At 37.7% G+C, this 24,642-nt stretch overlaps 2 protein-coding genes across 4 annotated transcripts in view; both read left to right on the top strand.

Moving 5' to 3' along the window:
- LOC129755884 (axin) overlaps positions 1-24,642 on the top strand; it is a 357,557-nt gene that overhangs the window by 132,083 nt on the left and 200,832 nt on the right. The window lies entirely within an intron of this gene.
- On the top strand, positions 17,385-22,101 carry LOC129755883 (uncharacterized protein K02A2.6-like). 3 transcript variants are annotated; one of them, XM_055752576.1, is made up of 2 exons: positions 17,385-19,323; positions 19,411-22,101. In XM_055752576.1, exons 1-2 carry the CDS (start codon positions 17,652-17,654, stop codon positions 21,894-21,896), a joined length of 4,158 nt encoding a protein of 1,385 aa, XP_055608551.1. In that variant the 5' UTR covers positions 17,385-17,651; the 3' UTR covers positions 21,897-22,101. The 3 variants fall into 3 exon arrangements, with proteins under 3 accessions (XP_055608551.1, XP_055608550.1, XP_055608549.1); XM_055752575.1 differs by having other exon boundaries at positions 17,385-19,866; positions 19,945-22,101; XM_055752574.1 differs by having other exon boundaries at positions 17,385-20,241; positions 20,296-22,101.

The raw sequence follows: 24,642 nt of genomic DNA, 5'->3' as shown, positions 1-24,642 counted from the left end.
TTTATATAAGCATTATAAATGCATAGAAGCAATTAAGAAAATTAGCACTAATGATAGCACTATATGCACATATAGAGTAGCTCTAAAGTTAATAAGCATTAGGAGTGGTGTGACCCGAACAGTACTTGAAGTACAGATTTTTTCACCCACCTTATCAGCATCAAGAGTGGTCGAAATGGTAAAGGCGCAAGGAGAGATAAAGGCTGCTGCGGGATCCTCGGTTCGAGACTCAGAAGAATTCATTAAGCAGGCATAATCCTCCTTCATTCAGCAGGTTGATGGATGTTGCAGATAATAATTATTTATTTATTTTTTGTTCATTTTAATTATTCAAAAAATAATAATTAAATAAACAAAAGGTGTTCTAAGTATGCATTGTTAATGCTTTTATACGGCTTGCGAAAAAATGACGTTTTGATGGTGCTCTAATTCAGCATTTGTAATGCTTATTAAAGACTATGTTGTGATAGCATTTAATCAGCCCGCTATTTCGCCTTTTTAGCATTAAATCTGCATTATATACGCATATAGTGCAAAACAAGCATTAATACAGAGTTATATATGGGAATATAGTGTTGATTAAGGGCTATGTTTTAGTGCTTATGGTTACTTGGGTTGTAAGTGCTGTGAGCTAAATGCACCTAATGCAAACTAAGTGTGCTGCGAAATAAAGCAGTGATAACAATTTATTACGACTTCTCGGGAATGCGAATTCAATTATGTCGCGTCTGTTTAATTTTAACAAATTATACAAATTAAATGTGTCGCGCAATGAAAGAGCTTTTGCAACCTTACCTAGCTGCGCCACGTGCTAGTTATTCAGATTAGGAAACATAGGTACCACAGATTTGCTGTGACCGAAATTTCGCTTGGTTGATCAAGCACTAGTAGTTGCGTATGCAACCAAGCAGAAGTTGTTGCTCATCAATTCGAGTTTAACCAAAATGAAACAAAAAACCCTAGCATGGCAGATAACATTGTGATTGGTTAACTTTGCCCAAATTATCGGCACAGAAAAATAAAAAAAAATCTGTAAAAAAAAAACTGAAAATAACTTGCAATGCCAGAATTCGAAGTGAAATGAAAGTAATGTTTTGCTTTTCGAAGAGAATATTTAAATCTTGTTAGGACGACAACATATGTCAACTTAAAATTGTTAGTTTGTGAATTATTGTTCATAACTTAACCGAACCGATCAAATTTTAAGAGCACTGGCAACTCTGAATGTCCGATTTCCATGGTGTCGTTTAGTTGAGGTGTAATTATTCTAGTTAGAAGACTGTAGCACTGGTAGTCATTCAATTTGAATCAACCCCCTGGCAACTTGACGTTTCCCATACTAGTCGCGTGTGCCAGTTTTTCTGGTTCTCTGGTTCTGTCAAAATCTCATTTTCACTCAACAAACATATCGAAAGGGTGGATAATGAAATGTTCGACAAATTAAGGTTTCAAACATATTTTTTTATTGAAAAAAAAAAAGTTTTTGAAAACAATGATTAAGAACCACATATTAAGCGGAAAATGAGTTGATGTTTAAAGAAAAACACGATAATATGGTCAAAAAAGTCAGCGTTTCAAATAGCTTTTATTTATGAAATACACAAGCAAATTTCAATTCAAAAATCTTTGTAATTGGTTTATTGCATAGTAAATTTTAAAAACAACATTTTATTCATTTCCAAACAATATTAACTTTGTTAGTTTTTTTCGAAGAGATTCTTTAGAATCATCATGTTGCTTAGCGAAGGACTCCATCCGAAACACAATCAACACATAATTTCAACAACAAGTTTCGATGGTTAACTAAAGCATCTTGATCCAAAATGTGTTCGGCTAATCCTCTAAAAACATCCCGTGCATCATTTGAAACCCGTGTCAGAGTTCGATTCATTATGATATCATAATATAGTATGCTAAGTTTATACTTTGATGATTTTGTTCTACAATGTTTACCTCCAATTCGGTTATTCTGCACACCTTTAACACATCGGCATTAACTTCTAATCTGCCAATAAAACTATTGAAAAGTTCATTCCTGCAATCTTCACATTTGACGCTACGAACTAATTTTTTTTGAATTACACTTGCCGAAATTTTATCTGTACGTCACTTGTGCAAATGCAAAGCCATCACCTCAACTCGTTTCCGCTTTCATTCTCAGTGTTTACTATCTCAACATATTTGTTAAACTAATATTTCAAAACATTCAGCTGGATAAAATTTTACCGTAATAAACTTAATGAAATAGCGGAATTATTTCAAACCGCGTTATGATTAACGAAAGAAACTCAGAACTCTATCTGGTGACGCCTTGTAACAAAAACACAACGGATTCGGATGAAAGAAGGCCATTTTGTAATCTTTGCTATAAACAGAAATTTTATTAAGTTGGAACCGAGAATGGAACACAAATAGATTGAAATAAAATTACTAATTTCATTGACAACTATTTTAAAATTTAATTATAAAGTTATTTATTTTTCTTTGTTGCACCACTTTTGATTATGTGCCCTTTTAAAATGGTATTTCGTCAGTTGAATTGCATCCAAGGATGCCGAAACAAAATCAAGTGGTTTCAATGGAAAATGAACGTTACCGCTGCTAGGGACGACCCAAGATGCATGTAAACAAACGCGACTAGTGCGACATCTACAATTTTGAAGACGGCACAGCAAACTCGACTAAACTGTCAAGTTGCCAGGGGGTTGATTTGAATGAACAATGCAACATACACATCTCATCAATCGCATGTTTGAGCTTAAAACGCTATGCTTGAAAACCAGTGAAAATGCGTATAAAATATCTATCTGATTCATTTTTTCTTCATTTTTTTCCGGAGAGGAGGGTGAATGTGTGGGTCAAGCTCAATATGTGAACCGCAGTGCATATTGTATGGCACATCAAAGGGCACGGGCGCTCGTCATGAGTTCGTCGTTAGCCATCGCTATCGTAATGGAACTCTCCCGTACCTATACACCGCGGGCGTTCCATAATCGGGACTTTGGCATTATGTGGATCCCACAGTAATAAATGTTTTTTTTTTTAGATTTTTATTTCACAAAACCAAAAATTCACACCGAAAATGTTGGTAATTCATAAAAAATTCAATCATGATTTTTTTGGATTTTTTTGTTTTTAACCCTTCGTTTCATAAAGTAACAAATTTGCAACAATTAATTAAAGCTGTTGTAAATTATGCAGAAATTCAAATAGTCAACTTTTTTCTTCATGGCATTCATATTTCTAACTTCAAGATACCATTCAATTAAAAAAAATGACTTTCCGAGTATATATGTACAAACTAGACCAACTTCAATCTGAAAAATATGAAATGTTAAAATAGGCTTATTTTTCAGAATTTTGACCTAGTCCAATTCGCACCGAGGAAAAAAAATTTGACTGGAAAAAATATTTTCGCATTTTTAGTATTGCAATCAACACAATCGAATACAATTTGAAGATTTTTTTTAATTTTTGTTTGATATAATTTCCTTGTTGCAAATTTGCAACATCATGCAACGGTAGCACCTTTAGTTACGTATATGGGCTACAAAGTGTGTTTTCGAAATTTTCATCGTTTAAACAGTGTATTTGTTTCCCGATGAAAGTATTATTATTTTAATGTTATATTATCATGTTATCGAGACATTTTTAAAAATAATGCAGATGCAATAGCCTCTAACTAAACAAAATGGCTACCAACTGTAGAAATATGGGGAAAAAAGTAATAAATCCTTTTGACTAGATCATCAACCATTCGTATCATAAAGTAAAAAAATGGCATTAATTACGAAACCTTGTTAGAAATCCTGCATAAAATTTGAAAAATTGTATTTCCAAAGGGTCACATATGTATGTATGTTGTATGTTGGTTATCCACCACGGGTGCACGGATTCACCGCAGTTTCTGCCTAAGTATGTTTTCAAATGTATTCTCAGATTATTAAGTTTGATAATATATTTCCAAAGGGTCACATTTAGTACAAATTTGTGACTTTTGAGTAGTTGAAGTATTTGTAGTAATAGTTTGAATCTTTAATTTTTCAAATACAACATGCGCTATGTTTCTATGATTTTAAATATTATATTGTGATCCCCGGGAAAGATTTGTGGGTTCGAAATAAATATTTTCGCATTTTTAGTAAATTAATTATTAACATACTTTTTTCCATACTAGTAATTTTAAAAAGCAAATACATTACATGTTCTCAACAATATACAATGTAGCACCCTAGTTTGTAACATGAGTTCCATAATGTGCTTCAATTACTTTTTATCATTTAAACAGTATAACAGTTTTCAGAACGAATGTGATAAGGAAAAGGTGCATGATGGTGAAAAAGCAGTTTCATTTTAGTCCTACTTATAATTCCGTTAACTCTTCTGAATGTGTACCATCGGAAAATCGTTTTAGATATTGAACCCTGAACGTTCTCCTTCCCTCTTCCAAATTAGAATCAAAGCTACGGTTGAGTCGCCGCAACTATTACGGCTCCTTCCTCTACTAACATGGATTAAATAGTGATCCACTCGGCAAAATGAAACTTATAAGTAAAATGCCTTAATAAATAAACCTATGATTAAAAAAAAATCAACAAAAGTTATATGAGTGCATTTTGAAGGTATTTTATCCATCGGTTTTCTTTATTAAGAATATTGAAAATATTTTTTTTTGTTTTTTTTTTATTATTGCTGTTTCAATAAACAATGCAAATTGCTTCTTCAACAAGTTGTATTCCCTGATACTTCAAGTAACAAATAAGTATACCATATACAACAATCACTTTTTCTGTTATAAATGGTTTTATAATTCGTTGTTTTCAGCCGAGAATGAACTTTTTTAAAGATTGTTGTATATTGTGCTAAAGAACCATGAACACGAAGATCATAAAACCACATAAAATCTTTCACAAAAAATGAAGTTACTGAAAAAGAACTGGAGATTTGTCGATCTAATTAATCTCAATAATGCATGTAAGCACATACTTTGGTAGGAACTGCGGTGAATCCGTGCACCCATGGTGAATAACCAGCAAACATAGGTTCTACCCCCATCCAGACACTAGGTTTACGAAGTTTTTGAGCTAAAACTATGGTTAGTGCAAGATAAACTAAGAGTAAACATTTATATCTAGCTGTCTTGTGTGAGGAACAAAAAGGTATAACCATTTCATGTTGTTGCAAATTTGCAACAATTAATATTTTGGCTATATGCTCGAAATGTGTGAAAATTATATTTTTTCATTATTTTTCCCTTATTCATCATTGCGCACTATTGAGAATTTTTTCAGGAAAAAATAAAAAATCATGAAATGAAGGGTTAACAGAGGTCAAAATAAGAAGAACAGAGTTTCAAAAACGACCTGCAAAAAAATGGATACACGAATTGGATACATATAAACTTGAAGCGAGTATTTCGTTATGAACAGACGTCTTAAAGATACAGTTTGAGCCAAAATAAAAAAAAAGTTGCTCTACAGAATGAGGAAGAGTACGTAAACATTTATTGTAGGCAGCTTTTCATAATTTATGATAAGAAATCAACATATGGTGGTTGTAAGTGTGTCAAATGAAGAAAATTTGTTCCAAATTACCCCACTTAGCACTGTTTTATGCAAATTTCGAAAAAAATCAATAATTACAAGACCAAAAAACAAATTGTGGAAGATGGGATTGTGCAATGGGGGATTGTGCAAGCTTTCTTGCAATTTATTAGTTTTAAATTTTTTTTTTATTATTCTCTCCCTCGCGATGTTCCAACACAGAGTGACAAAAGAAGGATTTGAAACATGTTCCAGCCTCATTGAGCTTAAGCAACCTCTTATGTCGTTGCATTTAGAATTAACAATAGACCACAATTTTTTCCTGAAATTATTTCAAAATTTCAACCTTTAATAAAAAAAATTGAAAAAAAAATAATTGTTTCATCCCCATCTCATTCTTTGTGGGAAAATTCATCAGCAATGTTTGCAGATTCCTTGACCGGTTTAATTTGCAACAATGCTCTGGCTGCTTCATCCAATTATGATTATTGTACCTCTGCTGATGAGCGTTTTAATTTGCAATCCTTGATCCAGTAGCAGCATGATGATGATTATTGGCATCAAAGGGAAAAACCCCGCTCTAATTGGATATTTGCCTCGTTTGCAAAGTTTTTGGTTGTGGGATTGTGTTTTCCGTATCATGCATTGCAGTAGCAAATGAAATCTTAATGGTAACAATGTTTTAAAATAGGATTATTAGATTTTAATCTCCCTTTGATATGGTGCAGGACATTGGTCAGTTGCTTGTTAGCAGGAATACATATTCCACCACTTGATGTTGGATGGCTTAAGCGCACATACGTATGTATTACAGCTCAGGCACAGCTTCTCATTGGCATTATCAAAGTTGAAGGAATGACATCCTCCTATGAATATCAGGAAATCAAAAAACACTGCGTCCGATAGACCATACGGTGACGTGGCATCGCTCCAGTTTATTTGAAAGAGACTTATACGAAACAGATTTTTGAAAACTGATCAGAGTTTAACGTTAAAATAAATGATGAAACGAACGAGAAAAAAGAGGAGATAAGAGATTTCAGATTGAAACTCTACAAGACATTAGGCGTTCTTCTCTATCTGAACTTTAATTGAGCGTTCAAAAAAAAGCAATGATGCAAAATTAAAGATCTCGTGAATTCATAAGGGATACCAGAAGATTTTTGGATATTTAGATGCGCCTGAAGAATATTACAAGCTTTCAAACTAGAAATAGTGCCATATTGACCCTCTAGAGGAGATTTGGGTAAAGCGGGCCACAGACTACACAACATTTATACAAATGCGATGAAATTCGATGAAATATTGTCGCTGTAAACACGATTTGCATAGTTTATGGCACTGCTTGAATGAGCGCCCAAACGGTTGGAGTAAAATCGGTCGGGATCGAAATATTTTGTGAGATGGTTTTTTTTTGTTGCTGTTGCTGTTTTGCCAGCAATCGTTTGTGTTCGCGTGAAAAATGTTTGTATAGTGTGTGGGCGAGCATAGATCAAACAATCGTCGTGGAATCATCGAATTTGTACAGGCCATTTGTGTAGTCTATGGTCCGCTTTAAGGAAACGAGACTTTATAAAACCTTATTGATCTACGAACAGTTAAGGTGCATTTACAGTTCTCGTAAATGTGAAAATGGAAAATTTCTCCGGAAAACCACTGTCAGGAAACTGCCGCTGCGAAAATCTGATCTTGCTGGAATGGAGAGAAAACCGATTAATTTTAACAGCATTCTTTTTTTCAATAATAGATTTCATAAATCTACCACCTTTTGAAAGATTCTGGAAGAGTCCTATTTGCCGCTTGTAGTATTCGTGTTAGAATTCAGGGCGTTTCACTAACACTTCTTCATTTTGGGAACATTAACCTCAAAAACGACCGTGTTCGTCGGCCGGCTGCTCAATTTTGCACTGGAATTTTTGGAGGTTAATTGTCCCGTTCTCGTCCGTACACGCCAGTGGATCGCCAGTTAATGTGCGTGAGAAATGTCAAAAACAACTCTAGTGGATACATAATTTTCTTACTTGTTTACTTCGCATCTGACGCGCGCGACACAAGTTTAATTTAATGAATGAACTTCCATGCACTTTTTGAAAAAGACTAAAATTTTTTTTTTTTTTTTTTTTTTTTTTTATGCGGCAGCTTGTGAGAAATCACAGAGCCCTTTTGAGGCTAAAACTTCTCACCGCGGGGGAAAGCTACACCCATAGAAGAGGTTGCAGAAATCCAATGCCTATTTAGCACATCTCTGTGCCGATAATGCGCTGAAATGTGCACTGTGCCGAAGATGATATGTTTGAAAAACCGTAACTGGCATAAGGACTCGGCTCCCAACTAAAATGATGCATGACCACTACATTCAAGCAAAACAAGAAAAACATTTTATGGGATTTCGTTCCTATTGGATAATTCATCCCAGAAACAAGAAAATAAAATATAAACCACAGCGCCCGTAGGGAGAATCAAACTCAAATCACTAACCGAATGGTCTTGCCAGACCGACAGCTTAACCAGTGTACTATTTGAGCTTCATGCAGGAAGAGGGATATTTGTCATAGGCATTCTGCCACCGATCAATCACAAAAGAAACGCACGACAGTGGCTTCCCGGCGTTTGGCCTCCTTTCAAGGTATTCATTTGTCTTGCGATGGAAACGGGAAAGGGAACGGGAGTGGAGGAAACGGGAAACCCATTGAATGAGAACTGTGCTTTGCTTACTGCCTGCTATTACATACACACGCTACATATACACAGCTGCTAAAGCCGGGCAGCTTGGCCGGTGCTTGTTTGCCGGTGAATTGAAGGAATATATTCTTGTTGCTTTGGCTACATACACACGCACAGCTCGGCCGTGGTTGTTTGCCGGTAGATTGAAGGGATTGAATTAGAAGGATGTTTTTGTTGTTGCTTTTGCTACATTCACACGCACAGTGCTCGGTTCGCTGGCTGCCTGGTGTTGGCCGGTATTTATTTCCATCCTTCTTCGTCTTGTGATGCGATAGGGAGGGACGTGAAAGCGTTTTTATTTTGTTTCTTTCAGACATACGCAATTCGGTTAACTTGGGAGATTAATGCCGGTGGGAGGAAATCGAATCAGCACCGATCGCGTTATCTTCTTGTACCAACACACAAAATTTTCGAGGCCAGAAATTAGCAAAATTTTGCTCAAATTTGACCAGCTAGAAACTTAGCAATCATTTTAGCAAATTTTTTTAACTCGAATTTTAGCAAACGAGAGAAAAATTTAGCCGCCGCAATTTTTGCTCACTTTTTTAGCAAAAACCGGTAGAAAAGATCCTATTGGATTTGAAATTTCCATTTTTCCAGGAAATTCAGGGGAAATATCTGTTTATAAAATAGAATACCAATTTTTTTCACTTAATTTATTTGACACCTTTTTTTTAATTTCAATTAACACTTTCTTCACTAAAAAACAAAACGGCACTTGACCGCGGTAGCTGACCATCCGCCAAGCGGAAAACCGATGCGTCCAGATTGGCTTCCTTCTTGTCGATCATCCTGATGGCAATGCTGTCTGTTATCGCCGGCAGCAGCAACCTGTAGAAAGAAAACAAAGAATTTTTCAAATTTAAAACCGGACTTTCCATTGGCCAAATCTGCTCTTACCTGTCCGCTCCCGATGTGAATTTATCCACTATTTCCGCATCCAATTGTCCATCACATGCAGCAATGTTGACCGGGCTTCCATTCCGTCGTTATTGTCAGCCCAGTCTCCGCAGGTTCCGCCAGCATCTAATTTACTCAACCGCACTGATTCGCGTCGAACTTTTTTTTCTCGAAGACGGCGGCTGCTTTTCGAACGAAGCGGCTAACTAGGCTGCGTTTTTACCAAAATCAAGCAAAATAACAATTTTGCTATCGCGTAAGTAAAACAACCCTTATTGCTAATCGAAAGTAACCCAATATTTTTGCTAAGTGGAGCCTCGAAAATTTTGTGTGAATGATGCTATGTAATTGACTACACGCCATTGGCACAGAGGCTGAATTTTGGGTGTAGGTACATGAATTGGGAAGGAGTTGGACGAGACCGTAATACACCAGAAGGACTAAGCACTGGCACTCAATTGAACACTGGTTGCTCCCTGATAGGTTAGAAGGTCAGGGAGCTGTATTACGAGCAAAAGGGTTTTACTTCTCATTGCTTTGTGATGTGAAGTGCTGTGTTGTGTAATGTAACAGACAAATAATGGCCACTATGAGCTTAGGTTTGTTGTTACAATGTGTAATGGTGTATTGTGTAATGTAACAGACAAATAATAGCCACTGTGGGCTGAGGTTTGTTGTTACGATGTCTAATGCTGTGTTGTGTAATGTAACAGACAAATGATAGCCACTGTGGGCTGAGTTTTGTTGTTACAATGTGTTATACTGTGTTGTGTAATGTAACAGACAAATAATAGCCACTGTGGGCTGAGGTTTGTTGTAACGATGTCTAATCCTGTGTTGTGTAATGTAACAGACAAATGATAGCCACTGTGGGCTGAGTTTTGTTGTTACAATGTGTTATACTGTGTTGTGTAATGTAACAGACAAATAATAGCCACTGTGGGCTGAGGTTTGTTGTAACGATGTCTAATGCTGTGTTTTGTAATGTAACAGACAAATGATAGCCACTGTGGGCTGAGTTTTGTTGTTACAATGTGTTATACTGTGTTGTGTAATGTCACAGACAAATAATAGCCACTGTGGGCTGAGGTTTGTTGTTACGATGTCTAATGCTGTGTTGTGTAATGTAACAGACAAATAATAGCCACTGTGGGCTGAGTACTGTTGTTACAATGTGTTATACTGTGTTGTGTAATGTAACAGACAAATAATAGCCACTGTGGGCTGAGTTTTGTTGTTACAATGTGTTATACTGTGTTGTGTAATGTAACAGACAAATGATAGCTACTGTGGGCTGAGTTTTGTTGTTACAATGTGTTATACTGTGTTGTGTAATGTAACAGACAAATAATAGCCACTGTGGGCTGAGGTTTGTTGTTACGATGTCTAATGCTGTGTTGTGTAATGTAACAGACAAATGATAGCCACTGTGGGCTGAGTTTTGTTGTTACAATGTGTTATACTGTGTTGTGTAATGTAACAGACAAATAATAGCCACTGTGGGCTGAGGTTTGTTGTAACGATGTCTAATCCTGTGTTGTGTAATGTAACAGACAAATGATAGCCACTGTGGGCTGAGTTTTGTTGTTACAATGTGTTATACTGTGTTGTGTAATGTAACAGACAAATAATAGCCACTGTGGGCTGAGGTTTGTTGTTACGATGTCTAATGCTGTGTTGTGTAATGTAACAGACAAATAATAGCCACTGTGGGCTGAGTTCTGTTGTTACAAAGTGTTATACTGTGTTGTGTAATGTAACAGATAAATAATAGCCACTGTGGGCTGAGTTCTGTTGTTACAATGCGTTATACTGTGTTGTGTAATGTAACAGACAAATAATAGCCACTGTGGGCTGAGTTTTCCGTTACGAAGTGAAATGGTGCACTGTGTAATGTAACAGACAAATAATAGCCACTGTGGGCTGAGCTCTGTTGTTACAATGCGTTATATTGTGTTGTGTAATGTAACAGACAAATGATAGCCACTGTGGGCTGAGTTTTGTTGTTACAATAGGTGGTATGAAAAACCCCTAGCAATTGCTTTTGCTAAACTAAATCGAGCATTCGAGCAGTCGCAGAAAGCAATTGCTTCGGTTGATATGAATAAAGTTTTTTCTGACAGCTGTTTTCTCAGTCAGGAGCTTTTACTTTTAGAACAAGCTGTTCGGTATGAATAAAGCCCAAATCTGAAGCAATCGCTCGAGAAATCTCCTAGCAATTACTTTATTTTCTAAGCATGCTTGGTAGCAGACTTTTCCAATAAACAAATTCTTCAACAACGTCATGAATTTATAAAATTAGCAATATTACATTTCAATACAATTTAAAAAGGCATTTTCAACATAGATAAAGAACAGTCGAAGTGATAACCCAACTTTTTTCATATTCCTGTCGTTGTATGAAATGATTCGTCTAAGATGAAACAAAACAAATCAATTAGTAAATATTTCAAATTAAAAAAATCCGGCTACAGTGGAAGAAGTCCCAATCGGCTTGAAGTTGGAAGAAAGTTGTAATAATTTAAAACATAATTCAGATCTCCCAAATTTATATGATTTTTTTTATAATTCTAAGATTAAAAAAAAACATCTAAGTTAAGATGCGCGCCTATTGCCTATTTTTTTATATATCGGATTATCCCGATCCGAAAACGTGTGGGAGAGCTTATGATAAATGTTAAAAAGCTAGGCCATTTTTATTTGACAATATTTAATTTTCTTTAAACATCAACATACGAGCGTGTATTGACTTAAATTTTTCCGATCGTTCTTACACCCACCACCCGCACCGTCGATTTCATGGCTATTTTAGCCGTACTTTTCAATTTGTTGATCGTCTTCTTTCATTTTACTTTAGAAAATTTCAGATTCTGCTGGTTGGATAGCTCTTTTTTTCGAAGCAAAAGCTATGTTCTAAGACTTTAGTACACATCTGCTAAGCTAACGTTTATTCATACCAAACTAAGCAAATGCTTTGGGCTTTTGCTTTGCTTGATTTCGAGCAAAGTAAAAGCTACCGAAGCAATTGCTAAACCTTATTCATACCACTAAATGTGTTATACTGTGTTGTGTAATGTAACAGACAAATAATAGCCACTGTGGGCTGAGGTTTGTTGTTACGATGTCTAATGCTGTGTTGTGTAATGTAACAGACAAATAATAGCCACTGTGGGCTGAGTTCTGTTGTTACAAAGTGTTATACTGTGTTGTGTAATGTAACAGATAAATAATAGCCACTGTGGGCTGAGTTCTGTTGTTACAATGCGTTATACTGTGTTGTGTAATGTAACAGACAAATAATAGCCACTGTGGGCTGAGTTTTCCGTTACGAAGTGAAATGGTGCACTGTGTAATGTAACAGACAAATAATAGCCACTGTGGGCTGAGCTCTGTTGTTACAATGCGTTATATTGTGTTGTGTAATGTAACAGACAAATAATAGCCACTGTGGGCTGAGTTCTGTTGTTACAATACGTTATACTGTGTTGTGTAATGTAGCAGACAAATAATAGCCACTGTGGGCTGAGGTTTGTTGTTACGATGTCTAATGCTGTGTTGTGTAATGTAACAGACAAATAATAACTGTGGGCTGAGTTCTGTTGTTACAATGCGTTATACTGTGTTGTGTAATGTAACAGACAAATAATAGCCACTGTGGGCTGAGTTTTGTTGTTACAATGCGTAATACTGTGTTGTGTAATGTAACAGACAAATAATAGCCACTGTGGGCTGAGTTTTGTTGTCACAATGTGTTATACTGTGTTGTGTAATGTAACAGACAAATAATAGCCACTGTGGGCTGAGTTTTGTTGTTACAATGTGTTATACTGTGTTGTGTAATGTAACGGACAAATAATAGCCAATGTGGGCTGAGTTTTGTTGTTACAATGTGTTATACTGTGTTGTGTAATGTAACAGACAAATAATAGCCACTGTGGGCTGAGTTTTGTTGTTACAATGTGTTATACTGTGTTGTGTAATGTAACAGACAGCTGATAGCCACTGTGGGCTGAGTTCTGTTGTTACAATGTGTTATACTGTGTTGTGTAATGTAAAAGATAAATAATAGCCACTGTGGGCTGAGTTCTGTTGTTACAATGCGTTATACTGTGTTGTGTAATGTAACAGACAAATAATAGCCACTGTGGGCTGAGTTTTGTTGTCACAATGTGTTATACTGTGTTGTGTAATGTAACAGACAAATAATAGCCACTGTGGGCTGAGGTTTGTTGTTACGATGTCTAATGCTGTGTTGTGTAATGTAACAGACAAATAATAGCCACTGTGGGCTGAGTTTTGTTGTCACAATGTGTTATACTGTGTTGTGTAATGTAACAGACCAATAATAGCCACTGTGGGCTGAGTTCTGTTGTTACAATGCGTTATACTGTGTTGTGTAATGTAACAGACAAATAATAGCCACTGTGGGCTGAGTTCTGTTGTTACAATGCGTTATACTGTGTTGTGTAATGTAACAGACAAATAATAGCCACTGTGGGCTGAGTTTTGTTGTCACAATGTGTTATACTGTGTTGTGTAATGTAACAGACAAATAATAGCCACTGTGGGCTGAGGTTTGTTGTTACGATGTCTAATGCTGTGTTGTGTAATGTAACAGACAAATAATAGCCACTGTGGGCTGAGTTTTGTTGTCACAATGTGTTATACTGTGTTGTGTAATGTAACAGACAAATAATAGCCACTGTGGGCTGAGTTTTGTTGTTACAATGCGTTATACTGTGTTGTGTAATGTAACAGACAAATAATAGCCACTGTGGGCTGAGTTTTGTTGTTACAATGTGTTATACTGTGTTGTGTAATGTAACGGACAAATAATAGCCACTGTGGGCTGAGTTTTGTTGTTACAATGTGTTATACTGTGTTGTGTAATGTAACAGACAAATAATAGCCACTGTGGGCTGAGTTTTGTTGTCACAATGTGTTATACTGTGTTGTGTAATGTAACAGACAAGTAATAGCCACTGTGGGCTGAGGTTTGTTGTTACGATGTCTAATGCTGTGTTGTGTAATGTAACAGACAAATGATAGCCACTGTGGGCTGAGTTTTGTTGTTACAATGTGTTATACTGTGTTGTGTAATGTAACAGACAAATAATAGCCACTGTGGGCTGAGGTTTGTTGTTACGATGTCTAATGCTGTGTTGTGTAATGTAACAGACAAATAATAGCCACTGTGGGCTGAGTTCTGTTGTTACAATGTGTTATACTGTGTTGTGTAATGTAACAGACAAATAATAGCCACTGTGGGCTGAGTTCTGTTGTTACAATGCGTTATATTGTGTTGTGTAATGTAACAGACAAATAATAGCCACTGTGGGCTGAGTACTGTTGTTACAATACGTTATACTGTGTTGTGTAATGTAACAGACAAATAATAGCCACTGTGGGCTGAGTTTTGTTGTTACAATGTGTTATACTGTGTTGTGTAATGTAACGGACAAATAATAGCCACTGTGGGCTGAGTTTTGTTGTTACAATGTGTTATACTGTGTTGTGTAATGTAACAGACAAATAATAGCCACTGTGGGCTGAGTTTTGTTGTTACAATGTGTTATACTGTGTTGTGTAATGTAACAGACAGCTGATAGCCACTGTGGGCTGAGTTCTGTTGTTACAATGTGTTATACTGTGTTGTGTAATGTAACAGATAAATAATAGCCACTGTGGGCTGAGTTCTGTTGTTACAATGCGTTATACTGTGTTGTGTAATGTAACAGACAAATAATAGCCACTGTGGGCTGAGTTTTGTTGTTACAATGTGTTATACTGTGTTGTGTAATGTAACAGACAAATAATAGCCACTGTGGGCTGAGGTTTGTTGTTACGATGTCTAATGCTGTGTTGTGTAATGTAACAGACAAATAATAGCCACTGTGGGCTGAGTTTTGTTGTCACAATGTGTTATACTGCGTTGTGTAATGTAACAGACAAATAATAGCCACTGTGGGCTGAGTTCTATTGTTACAATGTGTTATACTGTGTTGTGTAATGTAACAGACAAATAATAGCCACTGTGGACTGAGGTTTGTTGTTACAATGTGTTATACTGTGTTGTGTGATGTAACAGACAGCTGATAGCCACTGTGGGCTGAGTATTTTTGTTACGATGTGTAATACTGTGTATCTGAAACGAACAACATCATTAGCAAGAAAAAATAATAATCTGCATAAAACCTGGGCCTTCTAATTAAATGAAGCCGATTTTGCTGGAGAGCAAGAAATTCATACAAAATAACTTACTTGAGAGGTACGATTTTGATACACCTACGCTTTTTCTTTTCAAGTGCTTGAACATCTTGATAACATCTATCAGATCCGTCTCTGTAGGAAAAGAATCTCATATTGTCCTGAAATAAAAAATTTCATTAAAAAGGTTTATCACGTAGAATAAAAACAGGTCAAACAATCATTGCTGATCGGACCATCGAGCTAATGGGTAGGCGTTCGTTTAAAGCCGTGGAACCAGCACCGTTGTTTTCCGTTTCACTAAAGCTCGTATAGTGATCCGTTGGTACTTATGAGAGTTACATTGTGATATTTTACTATCAGAATATAAGTTTCTCATACGACAAGGTAAACTCATTTATATAGAGGTGCAGATATAAATGAGCCCCTACCCGCGTCCACGGACTTTTTGAAAAAGACTAAAATTACATCAAAAGGAGATGAAAATTACATCTTCTTCGAATCACACTTGTGAAAAATTAGACTACTCGTGTTTTGGATTCAATATACTTTTTTAATTTTTTTTTTTTGCTGTGAAAAGTATGCTTCATAAAAAGTAACGAAATTAATTGACGTAATCTATGAAATTTTTCAAAAATAATATTTTAACCCTTATCCGCATTAGATTTCATTACCCTAATCAGCACTAGGAGTGTCAATTTGAAACTTCAAGCTCAAATCGTTAAAACTTTTGGCTTGTTCAACCGATCTAAACAAAACTTATATCAAAAGAAACCTTGTAATGTCAGTAAAATCTGTTTAGAGCATTATAAGCTAAATACTAGTTTTCTCATTATTCAGCATGAAAGAAAAAAAAACCCGAAAAAATATGCCTCAGGAAATCTGCTGTAATTCATTTATTACACACCCAAAAAAATATTTGCCTTATGCATATGAAAGCTGAAGTTAATGTCATGAACATCATGAAATCAAGAAATATTTTTTTAAATGTTTTTAATAAAAGGGTCTAGGTACTTTTCATTCGATTGCTAGTAAAAACTGTTTGAACGATGGAAGATTTTTTGAAAAAATATGACTTCAAAATTTATTAAAATTCTATTCTAAATTCTAACATTTTGCTGTCCTTAGATTTTTCAAAGTTTACTGCATTGCGCGATTTTCTTACAAATTGAAATTTCATCTGTTTTTGTGGTCAACAATCAGGTTGTATCCGGATTTTCAGTGCTTATACTTTGTTTGGACCAATCAAAAGTATATTCATTGGAAAGCAAATTTAATCTACATTCTAGTGAGGTGCAACAATTGACGCTGTGAGATTTAACAAAAATATGATAATTATAAACGTAAAATCATTCCTGAATTTCTAGAACCACAAGCAGCGCGTCCAGCAGAACCTGTTTGTTTGCTCTCCGAGTAGGTACGGTGGGTGGTGATTTGGGCAGACAGCGAAGCCGAGAGCCGAAATAATGATGCGTGTCGTGACTAGCAAACGCGAAATACTATCAATAGAAAATTTCCAACCAAGAAACACACGACACGCATCATTATTTCTTCTCTCGGCTTGGCTCTCTGTCCAAATCACCACCCACCGCGGATGTAAAATATTGAAAAAAAAACCAAATTGACGAAATCAAAAAGCTTATAGTATAATTCTAAAAACTACAAAGGAGACCAAAACTAAACAAAACACTGATAACATATCAAAATTATGTTGCATATGGGTTTTTGAGTTGCACTGAACCAAATCTGGCAATAAAGTTTAAAGGGTCAACCTAATAAATCTTAAAGTACAGTGTGCAATAGGAGCTATTGATATATCCATTAAAAATTATAGGAAATTCCAATGAATCTCAGCAGCTTGTTATAACCAGTATCAAATACAAGAAGTTCCTATAAATTCTGAACAAAATCTGCCAATAAAATTTAAAGGGTCAATCCAATAGAACTCAAAGTTCAATATGTAATAGGTGTTATGTATGCAGTTGGTTTGGAAGTATGGATTTTTCTGAGTGTGGAAGTAAGAAAAATAAGTAAGCTGAATAAAAAGTTACAGAAAAATAGTCGCGTGTTTTATATTCCGCTCTTCCGATTATTTCGCATATTCCTAAAGTAAAACTAATCGGGAAATAGTAATTACGCGGTAATTCTCGGTTTTCGCGCTTTTATCCCGTAGAAGTATCCCACATACACGACAACTGGTGTCAGAAGTGGGATTAATTGAAAAATCATCCGCACCGGAAAAGTGAGGTTACGAAAGCCTTCTTCTGCACTTCGCTGATGATGAATGATCCAGATTTCATGGAGGCGCTGTCCTCAATGATCGCACAGGCCCTCAAAGCATCCATTGGGAACGCTGTTCAGCAAGCGCAAGCCGACCAACACCTTCCGGCCGGGGAAGCCGCCGCTCCTTCGCCAAGAGTTCCTTCGTTCACCATGTCCGAGTTTCGATCAACAGACGGGACATCCGTTACTGATTACTTCAGCAGATTCGAGTGGGCGCTGCAGTTAAGCCATATTCCTGAAGCCCAGTACGCCAATTTCGCCCGGGTACATATGGGGACAGAGCTTAACAATGCATTGAAGTTCCTCGTTACTCCCCGGCAACCTGCGGAAATTCCCTATGAGGAGTTACGGACAACACTGTCAAACCACTTCGATCGAATAAGGAATAAGTTTGTGGAGAGCGTCAAATTCCGACAAATTATTCAGCAACCTGGTGAATCTATTGCCCAATTCGTCCTACGACTGAAGCAGGGAGCTGCTTACTGTGAATATGAAGAGTTTCTGGACCGAATGCTTATCGAACAATTATTGCATGGTCTGGAAGCACGAGATATCTGTGACGAGATCATCGCTAAGAAGCCGGAAACATTCAGTGCTGCGTACGAGATCGCACACTCCCTGGAAGCAACTCGAAACACAACACGAGAAATCAGCAACACCACCAATACTCCATCCCCAGATCCGGAATCAACTAACAAGCTCGGCTACGAGAAGCCGAAGACGAAAAAATTTCCAAAATCACTACACCGATCACCACCACGGAAGCTGAATGAAAGCCCCTCTGATAATGCTGCTGGATCAAGTTCCTGTTACGGTTGCGGAGGTCAGCATCTTCGAAGCCAATGTCGTTTCCGCGACGAAAAATGCCGGAACTGCAACAAGAGAGGGCACATCGCTAAAGTTTGCCGCTCGTTAAAATCAAACTCACGAAATTCTTCTGCCGACCAGGTTGAATTACATGAGATGCCTTCATCCGAAGTTGATTTTGTACAGGCTTTCAATCAAGTTCATCAAATTCCGGCCATTGAGAAAAAGACGATCAATGTGAAAATCGATGGTCGACCTTTAGGAATGGAATTAGACACAGGAGCACCGTGTGGACTTGTTGGAGAAATCGAATTACGAAGAATTAAGCCGAAATTTACTTTATTACCAACGGATAGACGATTCTCCAGCTATACAGGCCATCGCATCAATTGTCTAGGTCGTCTTCCTGTGAACGTATCCATGGGATCTACAACGCGCAGATTGAACTTGTATGTGGTATCTGGTGCTTCTGAAGCTCTCTTCGGGCGAGAGTGGATAACTCATTTCACCGACCAGATTGATTGGAATGAAATGTTCTCTTCTAATTCGTGCATCAACAGTGTCACTAGCATTACCACGGATCAAGCAGCCAAACTATCAAAGCTTCTGGAAAATTTCGAAAATATCTTCAGTGAGGTTCCTGGAAAGCTCGAAGGTCCATCAGCAAAGGTTCACCTCAAACCAGAAGTATCTCCAGTTTTCGCCAGAGCACGGGAAGTTCTTCTTGCTCTACGCGACCGGTACGCTGCGGAGATAGAAAAGAAGGTTGCCTCGGGGTTCTACGAAAAAGTTGATTACTCCGAGTGGGCATCGCCGACGCATATCGTCATGAAGAAGAATGGAGGTATGCGGATCACAGGTAACTATAAACCAACAGTTAACCCAAAAATGATTATTGACGAACATCCCATACCCAAAATCGAAACAATTTTCAACAAAATGAAAGGAGCTGCATTATTTTGTCATTTGGACATAACTGATGTATACACGCACCTGCCAATTGACGATGAGTTTCGTCATGTGCTAACCCTTAACACTCCGACGCATGGGCTTATTCGACCAACAAGAGCGGTATACGGAGCCGCAAATATACCCGCTATTTGGCAGCGACGCATGGAGTCGGTTCTTCAAGGTTTGGATCATGTGGTCAATTTCTACGATGACATTATCGTCTTTGCCAAAGACTTCGAGGAGCTCATGCTGGCTCTTACTGCAACCATGGACAGGATTAGGCAACACGGCCTACGACTCAACCGGAAAAAATGCATCTTTGCTACGCCATCCCTCGAGTGCCTGGGTCACCGCATTGATCACCACGGTCTACACAAATCCGAAAAGCACATTGAAGCAATTCGCGATGCACCACGTCCGACAACGCCGGAAGAACTGCAGCTTTTTCTGGGTAAGGCAACCTATTACAGTGCATTTATACCTAATCTTTCTGTACGAGCCAAGAGCTTACGTGAAATGTTACTTACAGAACCATTTGAATGGACACCCGAAGCTAATGAGGCTTACCGAGATTTGAAACTAGTTTTGACATCACCCCAAGTACTCATACAGTACGATCCTACCCTTCCGCTGATTCTGGCAACCGATGCTAGCAAAACGGGCCTCGGAGCTGTACTTTCTCACCGTCTTAGCAACGGAACTGAACGCCCAATTGCTTACGCTAGTTGTACCATGTCCAGTACTGAGCAACGATATCCGCAAATCGATAAAGAAGCCCTTGCTATCGTTTGGGCAGTGAAAAAGTTCTTCTATTACCTCTACGCACGTAAGTTTACCTTAATTACGGATCACAAGCCATTAACTCAAATCCTTCACCCAGAAAAATCCCTGCCTACACTGTGCATTAGCCGAATGGCTAACTACGCGGACTATCTAGCGCATTTTAACTTTAATGTAGTCTACAAGCCAACAAGTCAAAACACGAATGCCGATTACTGCTCCAGAATTCCAAGCAAATCGACGAATTCCGGTGTCCACAGCTTGTTTCTCGAGGAGGGAAGAAATGACGTGGATGGTTTTGACAATTTCGCGCTGCATCAAATTCAGCAATTACCAGTACGCGCTGAATACATTGCTCGTGAAACCAGAAAGGATGCGCATCTGGGGAAACTTCTTCAACTACTCGAGTTGGGTCGAAACCTGGCGCAGTCAGGTTACAAGGCGCCGGAATCAAAATACACCGTAGTTGCCAACTGTCTCCTCTTCGAACACCGTGTAGTCATCCCACCTACTTTTCGCGAAGCAATCCTGAACGACCTACACGCAGCTCACATCGGGGTGGTCAAAATGAAGGGACTGGCGCGATCGTTTGTGTACTGGCCAGGCATAGATGCAGACATCGAAAACATAGCGAAATCCTGCGCTGAATGCGCACGACATGCACCGGCACCACCGAAGTTCAACAGCCATCACTGGGAGTACCCAAAAGGTCCATGGGAACGCATTCATATAGATTATGCCGGGCCAGTAGCTGGTATGATGTTGCTTATTATCGTGGATGCCTACAGCAAATGGGTCGAAGTCAAGGTTACTAATTCCACAACAGCATTAGCGACGATTAATATTCTGGATGACCTGTTTGCAGCATATGGAGCACCAGTGACAGTCGTGTCGGACAATGGTCCACAATTCACTGCCGATGAATTTAAAGTGTTTCTACATCGAAGCGGAGTGAAATATCACAAACTTTCAGCACCTTATCACCCGGCTACAAATGGCCAAGCGGAGCGCTACGTCCAGACCGTAAAAAGGGCGCTCAAGGCGATGGGAACAACGAACTCAACTCTGCAAGCCAACCTAAACAAATTTCTTATGCAGTATCGCAAAGCTCCTCATACCGAAACTGGAGAGTCTCCGGCAAAGTTGTTCCTGGGAAGAAACATTCGAACGCGGTTGGATCTCGTCCGACCCCAAGACACCAGCACGAAAATCACCGAAAAACAACGGGCCTTCTTCGATGCATCTTTTCGCACTTTCAGCCCAGGTCAGCACGTCTACTGCCTTTCAGGAAATCCTCGGCTGGACAAATGGATCCCAGGAATTATTACTGCCCGTTTGGGGGATCTGCACTACGATGTTGTTTACCAAGGAAAACATTTGAAACGTCACATTGACCAACTCCGACGTTTCCACGACAACGAAAGCAATGAAAGCATCCCATTCTCCAGTGAATCAAGAAAAAGTACAACAGGTTCAACTACTCAACGAATGCATTTTTACGATGATGCAATGACGTCACAGCAACACTCCTTCAGTTCGGATGGTAGTACAACGACGGAGGCCTCTTCAAATGGTCGCCAAACTCCAGAGCCATCGTTCGTGACACCAACCAGCAGTCCAACACGTTCATCCGAAGGTTCACCGCCAATCTTGCGACGGTCCGAGAGACAACGACGTCTTCCTCTTCGTTATTCCCCTTAAAGCCAGAATTCTCCCTCAAAGGGGGGAAGAAATGTTATGTATGCAGTTGGTTTGGAAGTATGGATTTTTCTGAGTGTGGAAGTAAGAAAAATAAGTAAGCTGAATAAAAAGTTACAGAAAAATAGTCGCGTGTTTTATATTCCGCTCTTCCGATTATTTCGCATATTCCTAAAGTAAAACTAATCGGGAAATAGTAATTACGCGGTAATTCTCGGTTTTCGCGCTTTTATCCCGTAGAAGTATCCCACATACACGACAATAGGAGCTACTGATAAATCCAGTATAAAATAAAATAAATTCCAATGAATCTCAGCAGCGGGTTATAATAAGTATCAAATACAAAAATTTTATAAATATTTAATAAAAATTTAATAAATTTTACTATTTTGAAGTACATCTCACAGGATGGATATTCATCAATTCAATGTTCTATAAGGTCGTTATTTTTCAGATTGTGTGCTATTCAATCGGTAAGTTAAATATTTAGTACCTCATTCAAATGATTAAAATTCTTTGAAATTCATGTTTAGGATATAATACGTCTTCTGTTGAACAGATGGAACATCAAGAATTGTTTAAAAAACTGCTCCCCGCTGGGAGACTAGGTGCAAGAATTTGGAAAACCACCTTCATCATTTATTGTTGGGACACTTATTGGGCGACAGTTGTATTATCCTGTCCGAAAAAGTCTTCATACCATTTTATCTGTGCTGCAATTTACTAAAGGTAATTTTTCAAATAAATTAACTTGTGCATTTTTGTGAAAAAAAAAATGATTTCAGACATCATCGATCACCCCCTAACAGAAAGCACACGAACGACCGATCTCGAAAAAAGATGAGACAGAGATCGAAGCTCTTCCGATTCCAGCAATTCTAGATTGAAAAATTTAAGCTGAAACGGAACTGGAGGTGAATAAGAAATTTCTGGCTAGAGTTAGATAAATAGTTCTCACAAATTGCTTTGCTTTTTTCAGATTGAAAAGGATTCCTTTGGACCTAAGCTACCGTACAACACTGGCTCAGAATTTGTTCCCCCGGGAACGTACATAGATAGCTGTGATGAAGCTGGGGCAGAAAGAGTCCCGAGACCGAAACAATCTACGCCCTACGTACGAACGATTTTCAAGGAGTTTTTGTATTGCATCTTAAAATACAGAAAATTTAAATTTAATTTTAAAGCTAATATTGCCCCACTGATCTTATCACATTCGCCAACAAGCTGCTATAAACAATACAACTTGAAAAATTGAAAAAAACAATAACTAAAGAAATCAAAATACGAGCATATAACATTGCATTGATTCATTTCACTACCCTGAATAATAAATTTTATCATTATGGCTCGAGTTAGAAATCATTGGAAATTCTTATAAAATCAATCTATCCTCTACTGGTAAAATGTATTGGATTTTCCTTTAGTGCGAAAACACTAAAATTCCCAATAAACCTTATAGCCGGATTTTGTTCAGTGTGGGCGCCAATGTTGAAGTGCTTTTGCTTCACTCCCGGCTAGCAGTGGGGGAAGAAACGCAAATCACCATAAACATTCATAAAACTACGCCACAAAATAAAACTTCGAGTAACATTACGAGGTTTTTAGAACTATAAATATAATATAAATCGGTTGAGACACAAGAGAGATATAGTGGTTTTAAGAGCAAACGCACCAATAAGTGAGTATACGCGGCCCGGTTTTGCTCATTTCAGCGGACCGGTTTTGGGATACACACTCTTTCGCGCACCGGGCGGTAGCATAATTATTTTTAAATTTAGCATTGCACTGAGAAAACTTTTGAAGAAAATCTTAATCTTAAATTAATACGGACCGAGTAAATTTTCGGAGTCGTCCACCAAACGGCTCTTCTTAGTTACATGATCATTTTTTGTCATAAAATACGATGCTTCGAGTTTGTTTATCTGAAATTGAGTGAGAAAGGAAAAAATGTTATCAAAATGTATAGGTAGAAAAAAGTCATAAACAATATAAATTACAAAATAAATAACTCACCATCAGAACCAGCAATTGCACTTTCTCGTTCAATTCCTGGATAAACCCGAAAAATGTAACGAAATTGCGAATTCAACTGGTTATTCAAAAAAAAATCCATCCACAATTTTAATCTCATACGATTTTTTTCTTAAAATGAATATCAACAAACATCCACGCGACGTCGTTTGTTTAATTCTGCTTAAATCTTCAACTCCTTTTTCTATCCAACGTGCTGACTGAAATAGTTGCTGCTCCGAAAAACTGGGTCCCATTAGTTCCAAACTTATTGAGAGACCTCGTTTCGAAAGCCGAATTCGGTAGGGACAGTAATGGAATGCCACCCATACGGTTGGATACAAAAATCCTGCACAGCACACTGGTCTCGATTATCATTACTCCGAGAAAAATCCTCGAAGCTTCACTCAAGGTTGTGGGAGTCAGTAAAATGTTGTCCACGTTTATTCAGTCTGTGAGCCTAAATCGGCTAAGACGGTGTATGTCTTTTAAAAAAAATTTCAGAAAGCAATCGTCGAACTTGAAGGGCTTTTCGGAAATATTTCATGGAATTAGTTTTTGCGCAATTAAAAAAGTTTCCGCTTTCCGTTCGTTTGTTTAATTCTGCTTAAAACGGTAGAATTTTTTCAGTGCATGTTTGATCTCGCCCCTTTCTAGTGAGCAAATTTGGTGATTTTGTCGGTCCCGACGGCAACGGCCCTATTTTGCTCACCTTGATACTAACCCCCGGTGCGGTATA

The sequence above is a fragment of the Uranotaenia lowii genome, chromosome 3 (assembly GCF_029784155.1).
Source record: "Uranotaenia lowii strain MFRU-FL chromosome 3, ASM2978415v1, whole genome shotgun sequence".
Taxonomy (NCBI): Eukaryota; Metazoa; Arthropoda; class Insecta; order Diptera; family Culicidae; genus Uranotaenia; species Uranotaenia lowii.
This window is presented reverse-complemented; position numbering and strand designations above follow the sequence as displayed.

What these genes read in the sequence shown, in the direction of transcription:
- LOC129755883 (XM_055752574.1), top strand. Translation starts at nt 17,652, where the DNA reads ATGATGAATGATCCAGATTTCATGGAGGCGCTGTCCTCAATGATCGCA. An exon ending in CTTCTATTACCTCTACGCAC is followed by an intron (nt 20,242 to 20,295) that starts GTAAGTTTACCT and finishes TCCTTCACCCAG; the next exon opens with AAAAATCCCTGCCTACACTG.